This window comes from Schistocerca cancellata, chromosome 2 (assembly GCF_023864275.1).
Source record: "Schistocerca cancellata isolate TAMUIC-IGC-003103 chromosome 2, iqSchCanc2.1, whole genome shotgun sequence".
Classification (NCBI taxonomy): domain Eukaryota; kingdom Metazoa; phylum Arthropoda; class Insecta; order Orthoptera; family Acrididae; genus Schistocerca; species Schistocerca cancellata.
The window spans coordinates 577,349,614-577,366,191 of NC_064627.1; the positions used below are offsets into that span (position 1 = coordinate 577,349,614).

The following is a 16,578-nucleotide window of genomic DNA, read 5'->3' on the forward strand; positions in this document are numbered from 1 at the left end:
AGTACAGAAACCGCGAATTCCTATTATGCCAATAAACTCACCTTTCCAGTTCAAATGATTACAGTTCCCTTTGAATGTCACATTCTCAATCACTATAAATAAGAGCCAAGGTCATACATTAATAGTGGCAGGTATTTATCTGGGCATACATTTGCTGCTCGCATGTATTGGGGAGAGCCAGAAATCTCTACATATGCACATATAACAACAATCTTGGAACTTTGTTTAGAGGGAGATATTGCAGGAGATTTCTGGCTCTCCATAAACACCGAGATAATTATGATCTTTTTTGTGTTGAGCACATCACAAACAGTCGTGAAATTATTTACTCCCTTTCTTGCCACATTTTGTGAACTGCTACTCAGTCACATAAAAATGTTTTCCATGAAGTAATTTAGATTACATGCCTATCACAATCAGAAGTATGGATAGTATGGTCTCAGCAGAAATTCTAGATATACATAAACCATTAGAGAAACTAGCTGAATGAGCAAATAAACCAGATGTGATGACTAATAAAATGGAGCAATTGGATGAACTATCTCAAAATAATAAAAAAATAGGCAATTTACCCATAAAAATTGAGTACCGTCAAGTGTGTGGAGAAATAGTACAATACCAGATGACTGGAGAAGAGGAGACATTGTTCCCATCTTCAAAACAGGCAACAAAAGACTTGGTAAAAACTACAGAGGAATAACCCTTACGAGTCATACAGCCAAGTTTTTTGAACGAATTTTACTAAATTGAATAAGTGAAAGACAGAAAAGGAGCTGAGTGAAGAACAGCAGGGGTTTAGGAAAGGAAGCAGCACAGTACCTGATATTTTCTATCCGTCAACTGATGGAAAAAAGTTGGGAGTATAACAAAAGGGTGATAACAGTTTTTATAGACATATAAAAGACACATCACTCAGTTAACAGCGAAAAACTCTAGGAACAAATGAAGATAGTTATAGAAGATGGATACATTAATGAAATAAAGACAATGTACAGAGGACACAATTGTAGAATTAGAACACCAGTGGGGAACTCTGAATACTTCGAAATAAGACATGGACTTAAACAAGGAAGAATTCTACTTCCTGCACTTTTTAATGTTGTGATGGAGGGAATGAACAGGGCAGTTTAAATAAAAGATATGGTAAAAGAAAAAGACAAAAAGACGATTTTTGCAGATGATATGGTAATACAGGGCAATAAAGAGGTAGATGTACAGTTACAACTAGATGCTTGGAAGGAAATAATGAAAAGGTATGGACTGAAAATAAAGAGAGATAAGAGTGAAGTAACAGAATTTGGAAGAGACAAAGGGTTCAATGGGAATATTACTCTGAATGGAGAACCCATCAAAGTGGTACACAGTTTCATTTATTTAGGGAGTGAAATATCTAGTGATGGAAGAATAACCAATGAAATTAGTAGGAGGTTACAGAAGGGAGGCAATTTCTACCAAACGATAAAACACCTTATTTGGAATAAGGAAGTTTCAGAAAAAGCAAAACTCATGTATAAGAGTTATTACTTCCCTATTGACACGTATGGAGAAGGAACATGGACAATGACGGAAAGGGACTGCAAGCAGGGGAAAAGAAATTTCTCAGAGCAGTTAAAGGAAAAAGAAGAATGGGCAGAGGAAGGAATGTAGATATTACAAAGGACTTTAAACATGAAAAAAAAGGAAAAGAGAGAGAGAGAGAGAGAGAGAGAGAGAGAGAGAGAGAGAGAGAGAGGTTAAGATGCTACGGGCACATTAAGAGGATGTGTGGGCAGAGACTTCCCAAAATTATGGAAGAACTAAAGATGGCGCCCAAGAGGGCGCCCAAGAACATGGTGGAAAATGGGAGTGAGAATATCTGTGGAAAGGAGACGTGTGACCTGGCAGCAAGTGGAGGAGGAAAGGCGGTGGGAGGACCGAGACAAATGGAGAGGACTCGTCAGCACCCAGACCTGGCAGTAGCTGGAGCGGGATCTTGTAACGGAACATATTAAAGGCTTTACTTTACCGAAGTATGCGATACCCTCCAAATTCAACCAGTTTAAGGAGTATTTATGATTATAGCAAAGGTATTGTGTATGTTAACAATGATTGCATAACATGTCTCCATAAACAGTCAACCCATTAAATTATACTGAATAACTAACCCACACAAAAGTTAATATCACTTGATCACTGATACAGCAAATGTCATCATGTAAAAACACTTGAGTTCATCTTAAATAATTAATATGAAGTACGAAAAATAGTGGACAACTTAGGTGTTTTGGATCTCCTTAAATAAAAATCACCCAGTGAAACCTATTTGTTCACTAGGAGCATTTTCACTCAGTATTCACGAAATCAATCCTATTTTAGACGAAAACCAATGTAATTCTTAATAATTCATGTTATTTACTTATTTATGCAAATTAGAGAAGTCAATTGACAAACTTCTAAAAAACGGCCTTTTTGTAACAAAGAATTATTCTGTCAAGTCAACAAATCTGTCTGTCATTTTAATAACATGTTAAATTATGTCACTCGATGCAAATTAATAACTTTTCTGCACAAATTATGATAACAGATGTACATGTGACTTGTAAACTATATCTCTTTTTAGTAGTTCTTTGACAATGTTATAAATACAAGCAGCAAGAACGGTCGGGAGGCAGTCGGAATGTCACTTTGGTAAAGTGTGTTTGTGTGTTATTGTTTGAGGTGGATAAACAATGCAAAGAACATGTAATGGGAGTACTACTTTGTGTTGAGTCATGGTCTTTGGTGGACAGTGGAATTAAGATGGCCACCAGAATAATAAATATTTGAAGTTTACATATTTGTTGGTTTCGCTCGTTCTTTATCACCAAAAGCACATAAAAAACACGGGACCTCATGTTTTTAACCCTAGACAACCAGATGTAGAGCCAGCATCAGCATCGAGAGACAGCAGCGATCCAGCAAGTAGCAGCGATTACTACAACACAATGCATTTTAATGGCGCCAACCTAACATCAAGTGCTAACAAGCTCCGTAAATGGGAGTGAAATAGTGTGATTATAGCAATTAGCAATATCTACGACCAGGCGACCATTACAATCTGGATACCCATAAAAATAGATAAAATTTCCCAAATAGAGGAAACCTTAGATAATCTACCTAAGGAGTTTGAAACAAAAACAATCAAGCATTGTGATATAGCTAGAGAAGAAGTGAAAACACAGTTTAAAAATTTAAATGATAAGAAGACACAGTTAGAGGAATCATCTTCGCACAATTACGAAACTATATGCAATCAAGTCTCAGAGATTCAAGATAGGGTAGAAATATTAGTACTATACAAAAAAAACTTAATGAAATTTCTAGTGCTTCAAATACTTTATAACTGATTTGGAGAAGCATCTAGATAAAAGGTACAGAAAAAAGTACATGAAAAATTAGGTACCAACAGCGTTACCTCTAATTCTATGGGCGACACTATTTATAATAAGGGTGAGTTACAGAAATTATGGAATGAATTAGAAGATACTAAACAGGGACTTAGAAGCACAATAGTTACATCTAACATAAGATTATTGCCCTTAGTATTAGAAGAATTACAAATGGGAAATGGAGTTAGTTGTGCTAAGTAATTTCCAAAGAAAAGCATCAAACATATTTCATAAAAGTATTTTCTCGATCTATGCCTCAGAAATCGGAAGATACTAAAAAATCAATTTTGCACTAGAACATTTACTATCTAATGCAGTGGAATGGGGAAGAATTTAAACTGTGGGAAGATTTCCAGGGAACATTTAAGAGAAAGTGATGGTCCACAAGTTCACAAGAAAAGTTGACACTACAGTCGTTAGGTACTAAGCACTACGATATCTTGTGGGGTACATATAAATACTATATTGAGTGGCATCTGACTAGGTCTAAATATTTAGCTAACCCACTAGATGAAGCACACTTGGTCCAAGTGCTGGTAAGGAGATTGCCTTATTTCACATTTAAAGAAATATTACATAGTGGGTGGACTACTGTAGAACAATTATTGACATTTGCGGAAGGTTTGGATACCCTGAATAAATAAAGAGGCCATTTTAATCATGCAGAAAATAAGAATACAGGAAATGGAAATACAGGGAATGTGTTGGCAGTTACACATCAAAATTTTCCAGGAAAGGAGGGAGGGAGGGAGGGAGGGAGAGATGAGAGAGAGAGAGAGAGAGAGAGAGAGAGAGAGAGAGAGAGAGAGAGAGAGAGAGAGAGAGATAGATTAGTTTTTGTTGGATAGATAGGAGACCAAATAATGATTGCAACAGAAACAGAAATAATAGCAAAATGAATAATTCACAGGTTTTTGTAACCAGTGACTCAAGCACCATTAACACTACAATAGCACAGAATGCATCCCATGTCAAACAAAGTACATATACATCCAACTGTCTAATAATAGTATTGGAAAATGGGCAACATCCTGGGATGTGGGAAAAGATCCAGGAAGTAACAAAACTATCGTAGGCCCATCACCTGGAAAATTAATTGTATTTACTCATATGATACCTACAAGAGAATGATTATTATTAGGAGATAACATAAAAGATTTTTTTTTGTTTGGGGTTTAAGGGCACTCAACTACTGAGGTCATTAGCGCCCAGTCACAATCGTTAGAGCACGTAGAATCTAGTAAAACTCAAGATAACATAAAAGAGGACGAGCAATTAAAACCAATAATCAAGGGAAAGGTATTACATATAAATGTAGATATTTATACAGACTCAGGAGGCGAAATTTCATTAATTTCACAAGAATACCTGCATACTATTAGAAAAAAGAATATATGTCCCATATTACTGGTGACAAGGGTATTTATTGTAGTAACAGTGGATAGTAAAGGAAAGCAAATTAAAGAGGAAACTCGTCTGTCATTGGAGATAAGTGGTGTTGAATTTATGCAGACACTATTAGTAGTACCCAATGTGAACCTCCAGATACTGCTAGGCCTACACTGGTAATTAAAATATAGAGGAAAACTTGACTTTGATTATAAAGTGTTATACTGGACCAAGGACAGTTCTAATCATATTACACCGTTTAAAATAAATAAGTTATTAACTAATAGGGATTTATTACTAGTTAGCAGATGATGATGAAGAAACAGAAAATCTGAAAGGGTGTTAGAAAAAATAATGACTAACTCTCAGCAATTTAACCTATTAATTGGAGAGCAACAACATGATTTGTTTATGATCTTAATGAAATATGAGTGCGTTTTCTTTTTTTTTTTTTGAAATATCAGCAGTGATTGGCAATTATGTTTTTCAAATTAACATAAGAAATAAGGAACTATTTTTTGGAAACCTTACCCAGTTCCCTTAAACGTAACACCAGTAGTGTATGAGGAAATAGAGAAAATGACAGAAAATAAGTTGACAGAAATAAATGTAAGTGCATGTAACAAACCTTTGCTTGTAGTAAAGAAACCAGTGGGAGGGGTGCGATTAGTGGCATTTTAGTTCAGTTGGTTTGACTGCCCAGTATTGGCAGGTTAAATTACATGAAACCTCACAAAAATATACTGCATTCCGTTTCAATGAAAAGTCTTATCAACTTAAAATCTTACACTTTAGTTTAAGTATTTCAGTATCAGTGTTCATACAAGCACTAGATGAAGCACTAGGTAAGGAACTGCTATAAGTATTAATTATTTATGTAGACGATATATTAATAGTATCCAGGATGTGGGAAGAAGACTATGTATTATTAACTACAATGCTAGAAAAGTTTCAGGAAAGGGGTATCACAATTAAGATACTGAAATTTCTAGGAAATTTAGTAGAGATGAAGAGAGTAAGATCAGATCCCAAAAGAACAGAGGCCAAGACCATTCAGAGCCACAAAATGTAAAACAATTACACTCGTCTGTGTTCAGCCAGATTCTATCGTCGCTATATACAAGGCCAACCAATGAACATTCCAAGATTATCATCATTACTGAAACAAAGACAAATTGCATATGGGATGAAGCAGCATCTGAAGCACTCTGTAATATTAAGCAGGCATTGATAAATGTACCAATTTTGCGACATCCAGTAATGCATGAAGCCTTTACGTTAGCAACTGACGATTCTGAATTTGATATCGCATATGAACTTTTTCCAGGGTGAATGGAATCCCAGTCTTGATAAATAGAAATTAAATACAAAAAGGGTTCAAAAATTTACTATCACATGCATTTTCATGAATACCTTCAAGTGTGAATGACATAACAAGAATTTCTTGACAATAAGTTATACAAATGATAAAGTAAGAAAGTTCGCATTAAGAATACAACAAGATATAAGCACATATGTATATTTTATGGACAAACTACAAAAATGTGAAAAAACAGCACATTGGTAGAAGATAAATACATCTGGACGATAAGGGAAGAAGCACTATTCTGGAAGTTATGTAACAATAAAACACAGTGGAAGCTATGTATTCCACAAACCCTAGAAAATGAATTAATACAATTCACACATAAAGAAAATGGACATTTTGGAACACGCAAATGGCTTAAACATATGAGTAAGTTTTATTATTTTAAGAACTTTAATAAAAAAAAATAAGACAAATAATTAGAACATGTGAGATAAAACCAAAAAGTTAAAAAAGATTGCAACCATGTATCATTCAAGATAATACCAAAAGCTCTGTATGATCTTGCAGCAGCAAATGTTTTTGGATAGCTACCAATAGGAATAGGAGGAGTAACAAATATTTTTGTCTTAGAGGAATGATGGCCAAAATATGAAAATTCTATCTTACACAGAAGCCAACCACGGACACTAATAAACTGCTTGGAAGAATATTTTATAGGTAAAAGAGAACCAAACAGATTATTGGCTGACAATGGGTCACAGTTTATGAGTAACAGTTACGAAGAATTTTTAGCTTGCGAAGGAGTTACACATGTATGTATATCAAAATACCATCCACAATCGAACCTGTGTGAGAGGATTAGGAAGGAAATTGGTCATTTATTTAGACTGTATTGTTCTGACAAATACACAACTTGGCATCAGAAGAGCCCAGAGTTCTAAGTAATACTGAACACACTATCATACATCAAAAGGACTGTCCCCTTACGATGTATTAGATAAGAATTTTACCGCAGAACTTCTGCTAAAGCTATTTAAATGACCATCATTACGAAATATAACTTCTGAGAAGCTACTAAGAGAGTAAATGACAATTTGAATAGGCAGGCAGTCTTAACAGTATACAAATACAATGAAAGGGCACATATACCACCAATTGATATAATTGATTAGTACTAATAAATGAGTACTGTCAGAGTTCAAATATAAATAAACAGATGAGTAAGATTTTCCCAAGATATGCTGGACCTTTCAAGATAACAGGGCTACCACATCCCAAAGCAGTATTTCTGGTTGATTCCAAAATGGGACACAAGAAAGAACTTGATAAAAAATAAATGTTTAGATCCTAAGGATGATTTGCCCTCTTTGCAGGTTAGGTGGAGTAACGCCCAGCAGGTTCTGGGTTAACTGCCTCATTTTTTCCCCCCACTTTACTTCTGTATGAGGCAATTTCTTCCTCTTTAACTACTGTATTGTCTTTCAACTTTCTCCTACTATCTTGGAGAGATTTTGCTAATGTGAAGGGCGTCAGTTACAAAGTTACAGATATACCTACAGAATTTAGAATATGTAAGTATAGTGTAATGAATATAATAGAGGGAAACATTCCACGTGGGAAAAACATATCTAAAAACAAAGATGATGTAACTTACCAAACGAAAGCATTGGTATGCTGATAGACACATAAACAAACACAAACACACACACAAAATTCAAGCTTTCGCAACCCACGGTAGCATGTCTGCAAGTTCGCAGGTTGGCACTATGACACCAACACAGACGACAACGCCGGCACTGTGAAGATCTACGAGCAATGCTGCAGATTCTGCCCATTTGATGCTGAGCAGACGACCAAACAACATTGTTTCTATTTCATAGTGGGCGAGCCACTACTTGTAACTTTGTAACTTGATGTGAAGCTTCGCACCTACGTGCTCAGTACACAGTAAATCCACTTTTAATTGCAGTACCAAGTGTTCTACCTCACCTGCTCCTCCTAGCTTACTAAATTCAGCCTACCCTTCAGTTAACAGGAGCACACACACATGCTGCCTGCTAGGCAGGATATAAAAGTGGTGACCCCAATTTATCCTCAACATGTTGGCGAAAAGATATATTTAAACCCAGGGTATACTGAAAACATCATCCAAAATTGTGCAAAACGCATTTTCTGAAGATTATTTCAAGCAGTTAGTTCATGAGACCACACAAATAGTAAACGGTTGCGTAAACACACGTGAACTCTTAGCACCAAATAATTCTGAGCTAATAACGAGCATCAAAACTGATACAGGGATTAGTAAACACAGATTTGTCATAGCGGAATTGAATACTGTAGCCCCCAAATCCTCCAAAAATAAACAAAAAATATACCTATTCAAAAAGAATCAGATTAAAATTCACTTGAGGCCTTCCTGAGGAACAATCTGCACTCTTTCCAAATTAACAATGCAAATGCAGACCAGATGGGACTTGAATTCAAAGAAATAGTACTGAAAGGAATTAAGATATTTATACCAAATAAATTAACAAACAACAGAGCTGATCCCCCTTGGTACACAAAACGGTTCGGAACAGTGTTGCAGGAATAATGAAATAAGCACGTCAAATTAAATCGAATGCTTAATCTCCAAGATTGGCAATCTTTTACAGAAGCTCAAAATTTAGCGCCAAAATAAACGTGAGATATTTATAACAGCTTCCACAATGAAACATTTTCTCGAAACTTGGCAGAAAATCAAAAGAGATTCTGGTCATATGTAAAGTCGGCAAGACACAGTCAGTACCTTTTCTGTGCAATAGTAATGGAAATATTATCTAAGACAGTGCTGTGAAAGCAGAGTTGCTAAAAACATAGCCTTTCAAAATTCCTTCACCAAAAAAGACAAAGTAAATACTCCAGAACTTGAACCAAGAACAGCTGCCAACATGAGTAACTTAGAAGTAGAAATCCTCAGGTTAGTGAAGCTACTTACATCTCTTATTAAAAGCAAGCCTTCTGGTCCAGAACGTACACCAATTAAATTCAGAGTATGCTGATGCAACAGCTCTATACTCATCAATCATTTAACTACCACTCACTTGACAAAAGATCCATATCGAAAGAAGTAGAAAGTCACACAGGTCACACCAATATTCAAGAAAGGTAGTAGGAGTAATCCACTAAATTACAGGCCCATATCATTATCATTGATATGCAGCAGGATTCTGGAACATATATTGTGTTTGAACATTATGAATTACCTCAAAGAGAACAATCTATTGATGCACAAGGCAACACAGGTTTAGGAAACACTGTTCTTATGAAGCACAACTAGCTCTTTATTCACACGAAGTATTGAGTGCTATTGACAAGGGATTTCAAATTGATTCAGTACCATACAACCGGCTTGTAGTGAAATTGCGTTCTTAGGGAATATCATCTCAGTTATATGACTGTATTCGTGATTCCCTGTCAGAGAGGTCATTGTTCATAGTAACTGACGGAAAGTCATTGAGTAAAACTGAAGTGATTTCTGGCATTCCCTAAGGTAGTGTTATAGGTCCTTTATTGTTATGTATCTATACAAACAATTTAGGAGACCATCTGAGCAGCCGTCTTAGGCTGTTTGCAGATGATGCTGTAGTTTATCGTCTAGTAAACTCAACACAAGATCAAAATAAATTGCAAAATGATTTAGCAAACAAAAGGTATGAAAATTGGAAATTGACCCTCAATTATGAAAAGTGTGTAGTCATCCACACAAGTGCTAAAAGGAATCCATTGAACTTCGATTACATAATAAATCATTCTGATCTAAAGGCCATAAATTCAACTAAATAACAATGAATTATAATTAGAAACAATTTAAGATGGAAGGAACACAGAAAATGTTGTGGAGAAGGCATACCAAAGACTGTGTTTCATTGGCAGAACACTTAGAAAATGTAACAGATCTACTAAACAGACTGCCTACACTAAACTTGTCCGTCCTCTTTTAGGATTAATAGAGTACATCGAGAACGTTCAAAGAAGAGCAGCACATTTTGCATTATCACGAAATAGGGAGGAGAGTATCACAGACATGATACAGGATTTGGGATGAACATCAATAAAACAAAGATGTTTTTCGTTACAGCAGAATCGTTTCATGAAATTTCAGTCACCAAGTTTCTCCTCCGAAAGTGAAAATATTTTACTGACACTGACCGACATAGAGAGAAAGGATCATAATAAAATACAGGAAATCAGAGCTCACACAGATTTATATAGGTGTTTTTTTTTTTTTCTGTGCGCTGTTCAAGAGTGGACTAATAGAGAATTATTGTAAAGGCAGTTTGATGAACCCTCTCTAAGTGTGATTTGCAGAGTATCAGTGTAGATGTAGATATTGCAATTTGTGAAACATTCACAGTAACTGTTCTCAGGAAGGAAATTTTAAACTGAGTCGTGTATGTGTATTTGGCTTTATATGACATTGAAAACATGGAGAAGAGTGAGGAATCAAACTGAATGAGTTCACTCTGCCTCAAGAACTTGAGAAAACAAAATTCAGCATAGAATAAAAAAGGATGTTTTTCTTCATAATTACAATAAAGTAAATGAACAATGCAACACAAAGTGAAAAAGTTTTATGAAAACCAAACAAAAAAAATTTTTACAGTACAATAATACCTCATTGTTGCAAGTCTTTATCATCAGAAGTGTGGGTTCATGGTGTTCCACACGCACGAAGAAGGTAGTTAAGCTACAACCATGTTCCTCTGTAGTGTATAAAAGAACTGGCTGGTACATTGTTATTCTCACTGGCAGCCAGGACCACAGAGTAATGAGCTGTAAGAAAGAAAGTATAGTGTTATGTATACAGTAAACCATAGGAATTAATCCAAATACAGGTATAAAACACAAGTTTATTTCTTAAATTTCTAAGTAGGTGAAGACACCCCATTAATTATGAAGAACAAATTTTATGGGCATTTATGAACAAAGAACAGTTTAATCGTTTAGAATAAAAGTGTTTTAATGTTCCAAAGATTTAGCTTAGCTTCAGTCAACTGGATTCAGAATGATATAACAAATATGGAACTTCTCCGTATGAAAGGATTTCATTCCTTAATGTTTTATATTATGTACATCATCATACTATATACGGGGTGGTCAGAAACAGTCTGTAAAGCTTGTGCGAGTATTGCACGGTGTGGTGTGCTGAGAAGTAACTGTTAGGAAAAAAATGTGGTATGTTGCACGGTTTTCGAGTTAATTAGCATAGAACTTAACCAATCAGGACACTGCACAGGTAAATTAAAACAGCCCACCAGAGACAGTGCCACCAAATGTGTTCTTTAGTTGGTTTCTTAAACTCAAACAAGACAGTGATACAAAAATTGGACATGGGACTGTAAAAAGGATCAAACCCAAACCAAAGGCTGCACTAAGAGTCTGATAGGCCGACTTCAAAACCAATTAATTCTGAAATGACACAACATTGAGATTTTTTTATAACAATTATTTCCTATGACAACCTACCCTGCAAACACCCCTACAAGATTTTCAGGTTGTTTATGACCACTTTGTATATACGAGGGTTGACTGAAAAGTAATGCCTCCACCTTCGTAACTCTTCAACAGTTGGCAGGACTGGTATGTGGCAGGTACTGGCTTGTTCCGTAGCCTCTTCTCTACAGCTCCAGTTGGTGGGAAGCTTTAGCATTGAATGGTTGTGTTGTTACAGTGTAAAGTATGGAACCCTGTGCAGATGGCCAGTCAATGTGATTTAAGCAATGTGCAGTCACTCAATTCTTGATAGCAGAAGGTGTCACCCAACAGGAGATTCATCAGAAAATGAAAGCATTTTACGGTGATTGTGTTGATGTGAGTACTTTGCATCATTGGGCGAGTAAGTCTAAAGATGTTAAGGTCGGAACATCTGACCTGCGTGACAAACAAAGAGTTGGACATCCTGTGACAGCAACCACCGAGTTTCACAAGCAAAATGTTGACAGACTGATTCAGGACGATCGTTGTATCACTCAGAGAGAAACTGAAACCACAATCGGCATTTCACAAGAACGTGTGGGTCACATTATTGCTTTGCTCGGCTATCTGAACACCTGTGCACGGTGGGTACCCCGGATGCAGACTCCTGAAATGAAAGCACACGGACTTGAAATTTGCCAGGAACTCCTCTCCGTTACAAGAATTAAGGTGACGCTTTCTCCATTCAATTGTGACAAGAGATGAAATGTGGGTACACCCTTACAAAACGGCAGTCTACGGAATATTGACACGAAGAATTCAAGATGCAGCCCTGGGACACAGGTGACTTAATGCATGTTGATTTCCTTGATAGTGGAACAACAATAAATTCAGAGCATTACATCACAACACTGCAGACTTTGAAACAACGACTAACAAGGGTCCAAAAGGAAAAGGGAAATGTTTTCCTGCAGCATGACAATGCCAAACTACACACTTCATGTGCCACCACATCAGAACTTCAGGGACTGAATCTTACCACCGTACAGCATCCTCCATACAGTCCATATTTAACACCGTCTGACATTCACCTGTTCCCGGTAAATGAAAGACAATCTGCGAGGTCATCATTATGCTTCTGATGAAGACTTTGATGGAACTGTGAGACTGTGGCTGCGGAAACAGTGTGTCGACTTCTTCCGTGACGGCTTCAAAAAACTTGTTCATCTTTGGCAGAAATGTATCCAATTGGCTGGTGATTATGTGGAAAAGTGAATATTGGTAATTAAAGATCACATTCTAACAATTACATCCGCATTTGATTTATTAAAATACTTCCATCCAAATCCAATTAACGAATGTGGAGGCATTACTTTTCATTCGACCCTTGTACTAAGAATAATTATCTACAGTAGTATCCTTTGTCATGTGATAATTTCAGTGACTCCAAAAGAACAAAGTCACACATGTGACGTATCAAGTAAATTGCAGATTTTGATACGACTTTTACACAGAAATATCTACCACAAACTACTATGTCAGAAAGAATAGCTACAAATAAACCAGCTGCACTAACAACATGAAGCACCTTGTTGCTGAACATCCTATAACAACAGTAACTCAGTTGTTTATGTCATCATTTGGCTCATAAGAAATCCCTCTCAGCATTTGTGCTTCCAAGCTCCAACAAGTATTTGGCTCCTCATATACACGTATCTTAAATAATGCTACTGTCTGCTGGGAAAATTGTGCACAAACAATTTTCCATGATTCTCCACAATATTCCTTCCTCACTGTTTCTATTTACAATCTGAATTACGTATTTCACCGGCACTGGATCAGTCTGCAGTGATTGTTTTTGTTTTCTCTTATTTTAAGCCCCTTGTGCCATTTTTCCATTATGATGCTTATCTGCCGATTTTTATCTTACGTTTTCTTTTTATCCTGTAGTTTCCTCAGAGTCTATTTCTCAGTTTTGAACTGCTAGTTCTGGCAAATCATTGTTAGTTCTCTGGATTCTGAAGCTACAAGATTAGCCAAACCTAACTTCTAAACCTTTCCCTACTCTCTGAATCATGAACCCCCCCCCAGAAACCCACACCCATGGATGCTGGTCAGCCACAATCTTCTATTGTCTCTTTATGGTAGTTGTTAAGATGACAATCCTCAGCTGTTCCAGATACTGAAAATAATCAATGTTGATTTTCAACTTAAAATTTGAAGTGAAATGTTATTTGCAATGCAAAATAAATCAATGACAATACATGCTACAGCTTTGTACATTTATATTTCAATGAAATATTGGTAGGGAATGGCTCAACTCACACTGCACAAAAAGGGACTGTTTACGAGGTGCATTCAAGTTCTAAGGCCTCCGATTTTTTTTCTCCGGACTGGAAAGAGATAGAAACATGCGCATTGTTTTAAAATGAGGCCACGTTCATTGTCAATACGTCCCAGAAATGGCAGCACCGTACAGCAGATGGAATTTTACTGCCAGCGGCGAGAAGGAGAACTGTTTTTACTTAAAATGGTGACGTTTTCCTTACTTGAACAGCGTACAATCATTCGTTTTCTGAATTTGCGTGGTGTGAAACCAATTGAAATTCATCGACAGTTGAAGGAGACATGTGGTGATGGAGTTACGGATGTGTCGAAAGTGCGCTCGTGGGTGCGACAGTTTAATGCAGGCAGAACATCGTGTGACAACAAACCGAAACAACCTCGGGCTCGCACAAGCCGGTCTGACGACATGATCGAGAAAGTGGAGATAATTGTTTTGGGGGATCGCCGAATGACTGTTGTACAGATCGCCTCCAGAGTTGGCATTTCTGTGGGTTCTGTGCACACAATCCTGCATGACAACCTGAAAATGCGAAAAGTGTCATCCAGGTGGGTGCCACGAATGCTGACGGACGACCACATGGCTGCCAGTGTGGCATGTTGCCAAGCAATGCTGACGCACAACGACAGCATGAATGGGACTTTCTTTTTGTCGGTTGTGACAATGGATGAGATGTGGATGCCATTTTTCAATCCAGAAACAAAGCGCCAGTCAGCTCAATGGAAGCACACAGATTCACCGCCACCAAAAAAATTTCGGGTAACCGCCAGTGCTGAAAAAATGATGGTGTCCATGTTCTGGAACAGCGAGGGTGTAATCCTTACCCATTGCATTCCAAAGGGAACTACGGTAACAGGTGCATCGTACGAAAATGTTTTGAAGAACAAATTCCTTCCTGCACTGCAACAGAAACGTCCGGGAAGGGCTGCGCGTGTGCTGTTTCACCAAGACAACGCACCCGCACATCGAGCTAACGTTACGCAACAGTTTCTTCGTGATAACAACTTTGAAGTGATTCCTCATGCTCCCTACTCACCTAACCTGGCTCCTAGTGACTTTTGGCTTTTTCCAACAATGAAAGACACTCTCTGTGGCCGCACATTCACCAGCTGTGCTGCTATTGCCTCAGCGATTTTCCAGTAGTCAAAACAGACTCCTAAAGAAGCCTTCGCCGCTGCCATGGAATCATGGCGTCAGCGTTGTGAAAAATGTGTACGTCTGCAGGGCGATTACGTCGAGAAGTAACGCCAGTTTCATCGATTTCGGGTGAGTAGTTAATTAGAAAAAAAAAAAAAATCGGAGGCCTTAGAACTTGAATGCACCTCGTACATTAGACTGGTACAAAACTAAAGTGAAACAAAAAGATAATCACAGTGTGCATCACAGTAATAAACATCCATGTAATAACACAAGCATGGTACAGGTATTATGATACCTGCTACTATTTTTGTTGAGTGGTTTCAGTACACTTTCCCTAAATCTTTGTAGTTGCCTTGCATGGGCAAAGTGTATAAACTGACAGGAATAATAATCAGCAGGGAAATTCTGGTCAAACTCATGATTGCCCAACGGTGGCTTGGATTATAAAACAGATACAAAAATATTGGATGAACAGTCATCAGAGGTACTGCACAGAGAAAAGTCTTGGAAGAAGAGATGCCCAAGATACCATGGCAAAAGCAGTTCACAACTAGCAATGCAAGTAAAAATATGGCAGTTATACAACCATTGTATGAACTGGAATGGTGAAGCAGGCTTGGCAACTTGGCAAACAAGTAGAAGTAATTGTATTTACAATGTTGCTGATGGAAAGTAAGCAGTACAGTTTGACTAACTACAAAGTATTTCCTCCACAGTATCTACACGAGCAGAAGAGTATAAGGAGGGATGCAGCTGCAATAAAATATAATTTGTTGTTATATGTATCAACGAATGTGTGTGAACTTCTACTACAGGAATAATCTTGTAAGTCACCTATGCACTACTCATAATTCACCCACAGATGAGTGGTTGCCTGATGTAATTTGTGTCTACTGCTACTACAGCAGCAAGGAAAGTGCCTTCAACAGGCAAGCTTTAAAACTCTTCGTCAGAAAACAATTACACAGTCATGTTGCTGCCTACAAGAATACTGATAACAATGAGGAGGTATCAGTGACAGATAAGGACATGGACATGATACCACTGCACCGGTGCATCTACATCTACATCCATACTCCTCAAGCCACCTGCAGTTAGTATAATGTAGAAATGTGGAGGATCTTTACTCTTATAAGGAGAGAACGTAAATGTAGTGTCATGTCCAAAAGAAAAAGACATCATTTTAATCCTGCGGCCACTATGAATCAAGACACAAAGGAATTATAGACACTGGCTGCCAATGGGATTAATCAATGAGGCAAGCTCAAAATTCCGCTAAGGTAGCCATGCAGATGGTGCAGTGGCCAGCTCATCTGCCTAATAAGTCGGAGACCTAGGTTTAATGTCTGTAATTCCTTTGTGTTTTAAAGGAGTGAATGCTCATCAGCTGGGCTTGATCTTAATTTTGATCATGCAATGCTCTCTTCTACATGTTTAACACTCCAGTGTTTATGGTGGTACCACGATTTCTTTATGATCTTGTAGTTGGAATTTTTCTACTACTGCTGGTGTTACATTATGCAACAGACTTG

At 37.3% G+C, this 16,578-nt stretch overlaps 1 protein-coding gene across 5 annotated transcripts in view; it reads right to left on the reverse strand.

The window, feature by feature from the left end:
• Nucleotides 1-16,578, reverse strand: part of LOC126162182 (GTPase-activating protein skywalker) — a 310,386-nt gene that overhangs the window by 8,976 nt on the left and 284,832 nt on the right. For all 5 annotated transcript variants that reach the window (XM_049918508.1, XM_049918507.1, XM_049918506.1 and 2 more), the window contains one exon: nucleotides 10,762-10,920. In XM_049918508.1, the coding sequence (XP_049774465.1) occupies nucleotides 10,762-10,920 (159 nt within the window). The remainder of the gene's footprint in view (nucleotides 1-10,761; nucleotides 10,921-16,578) is intronic.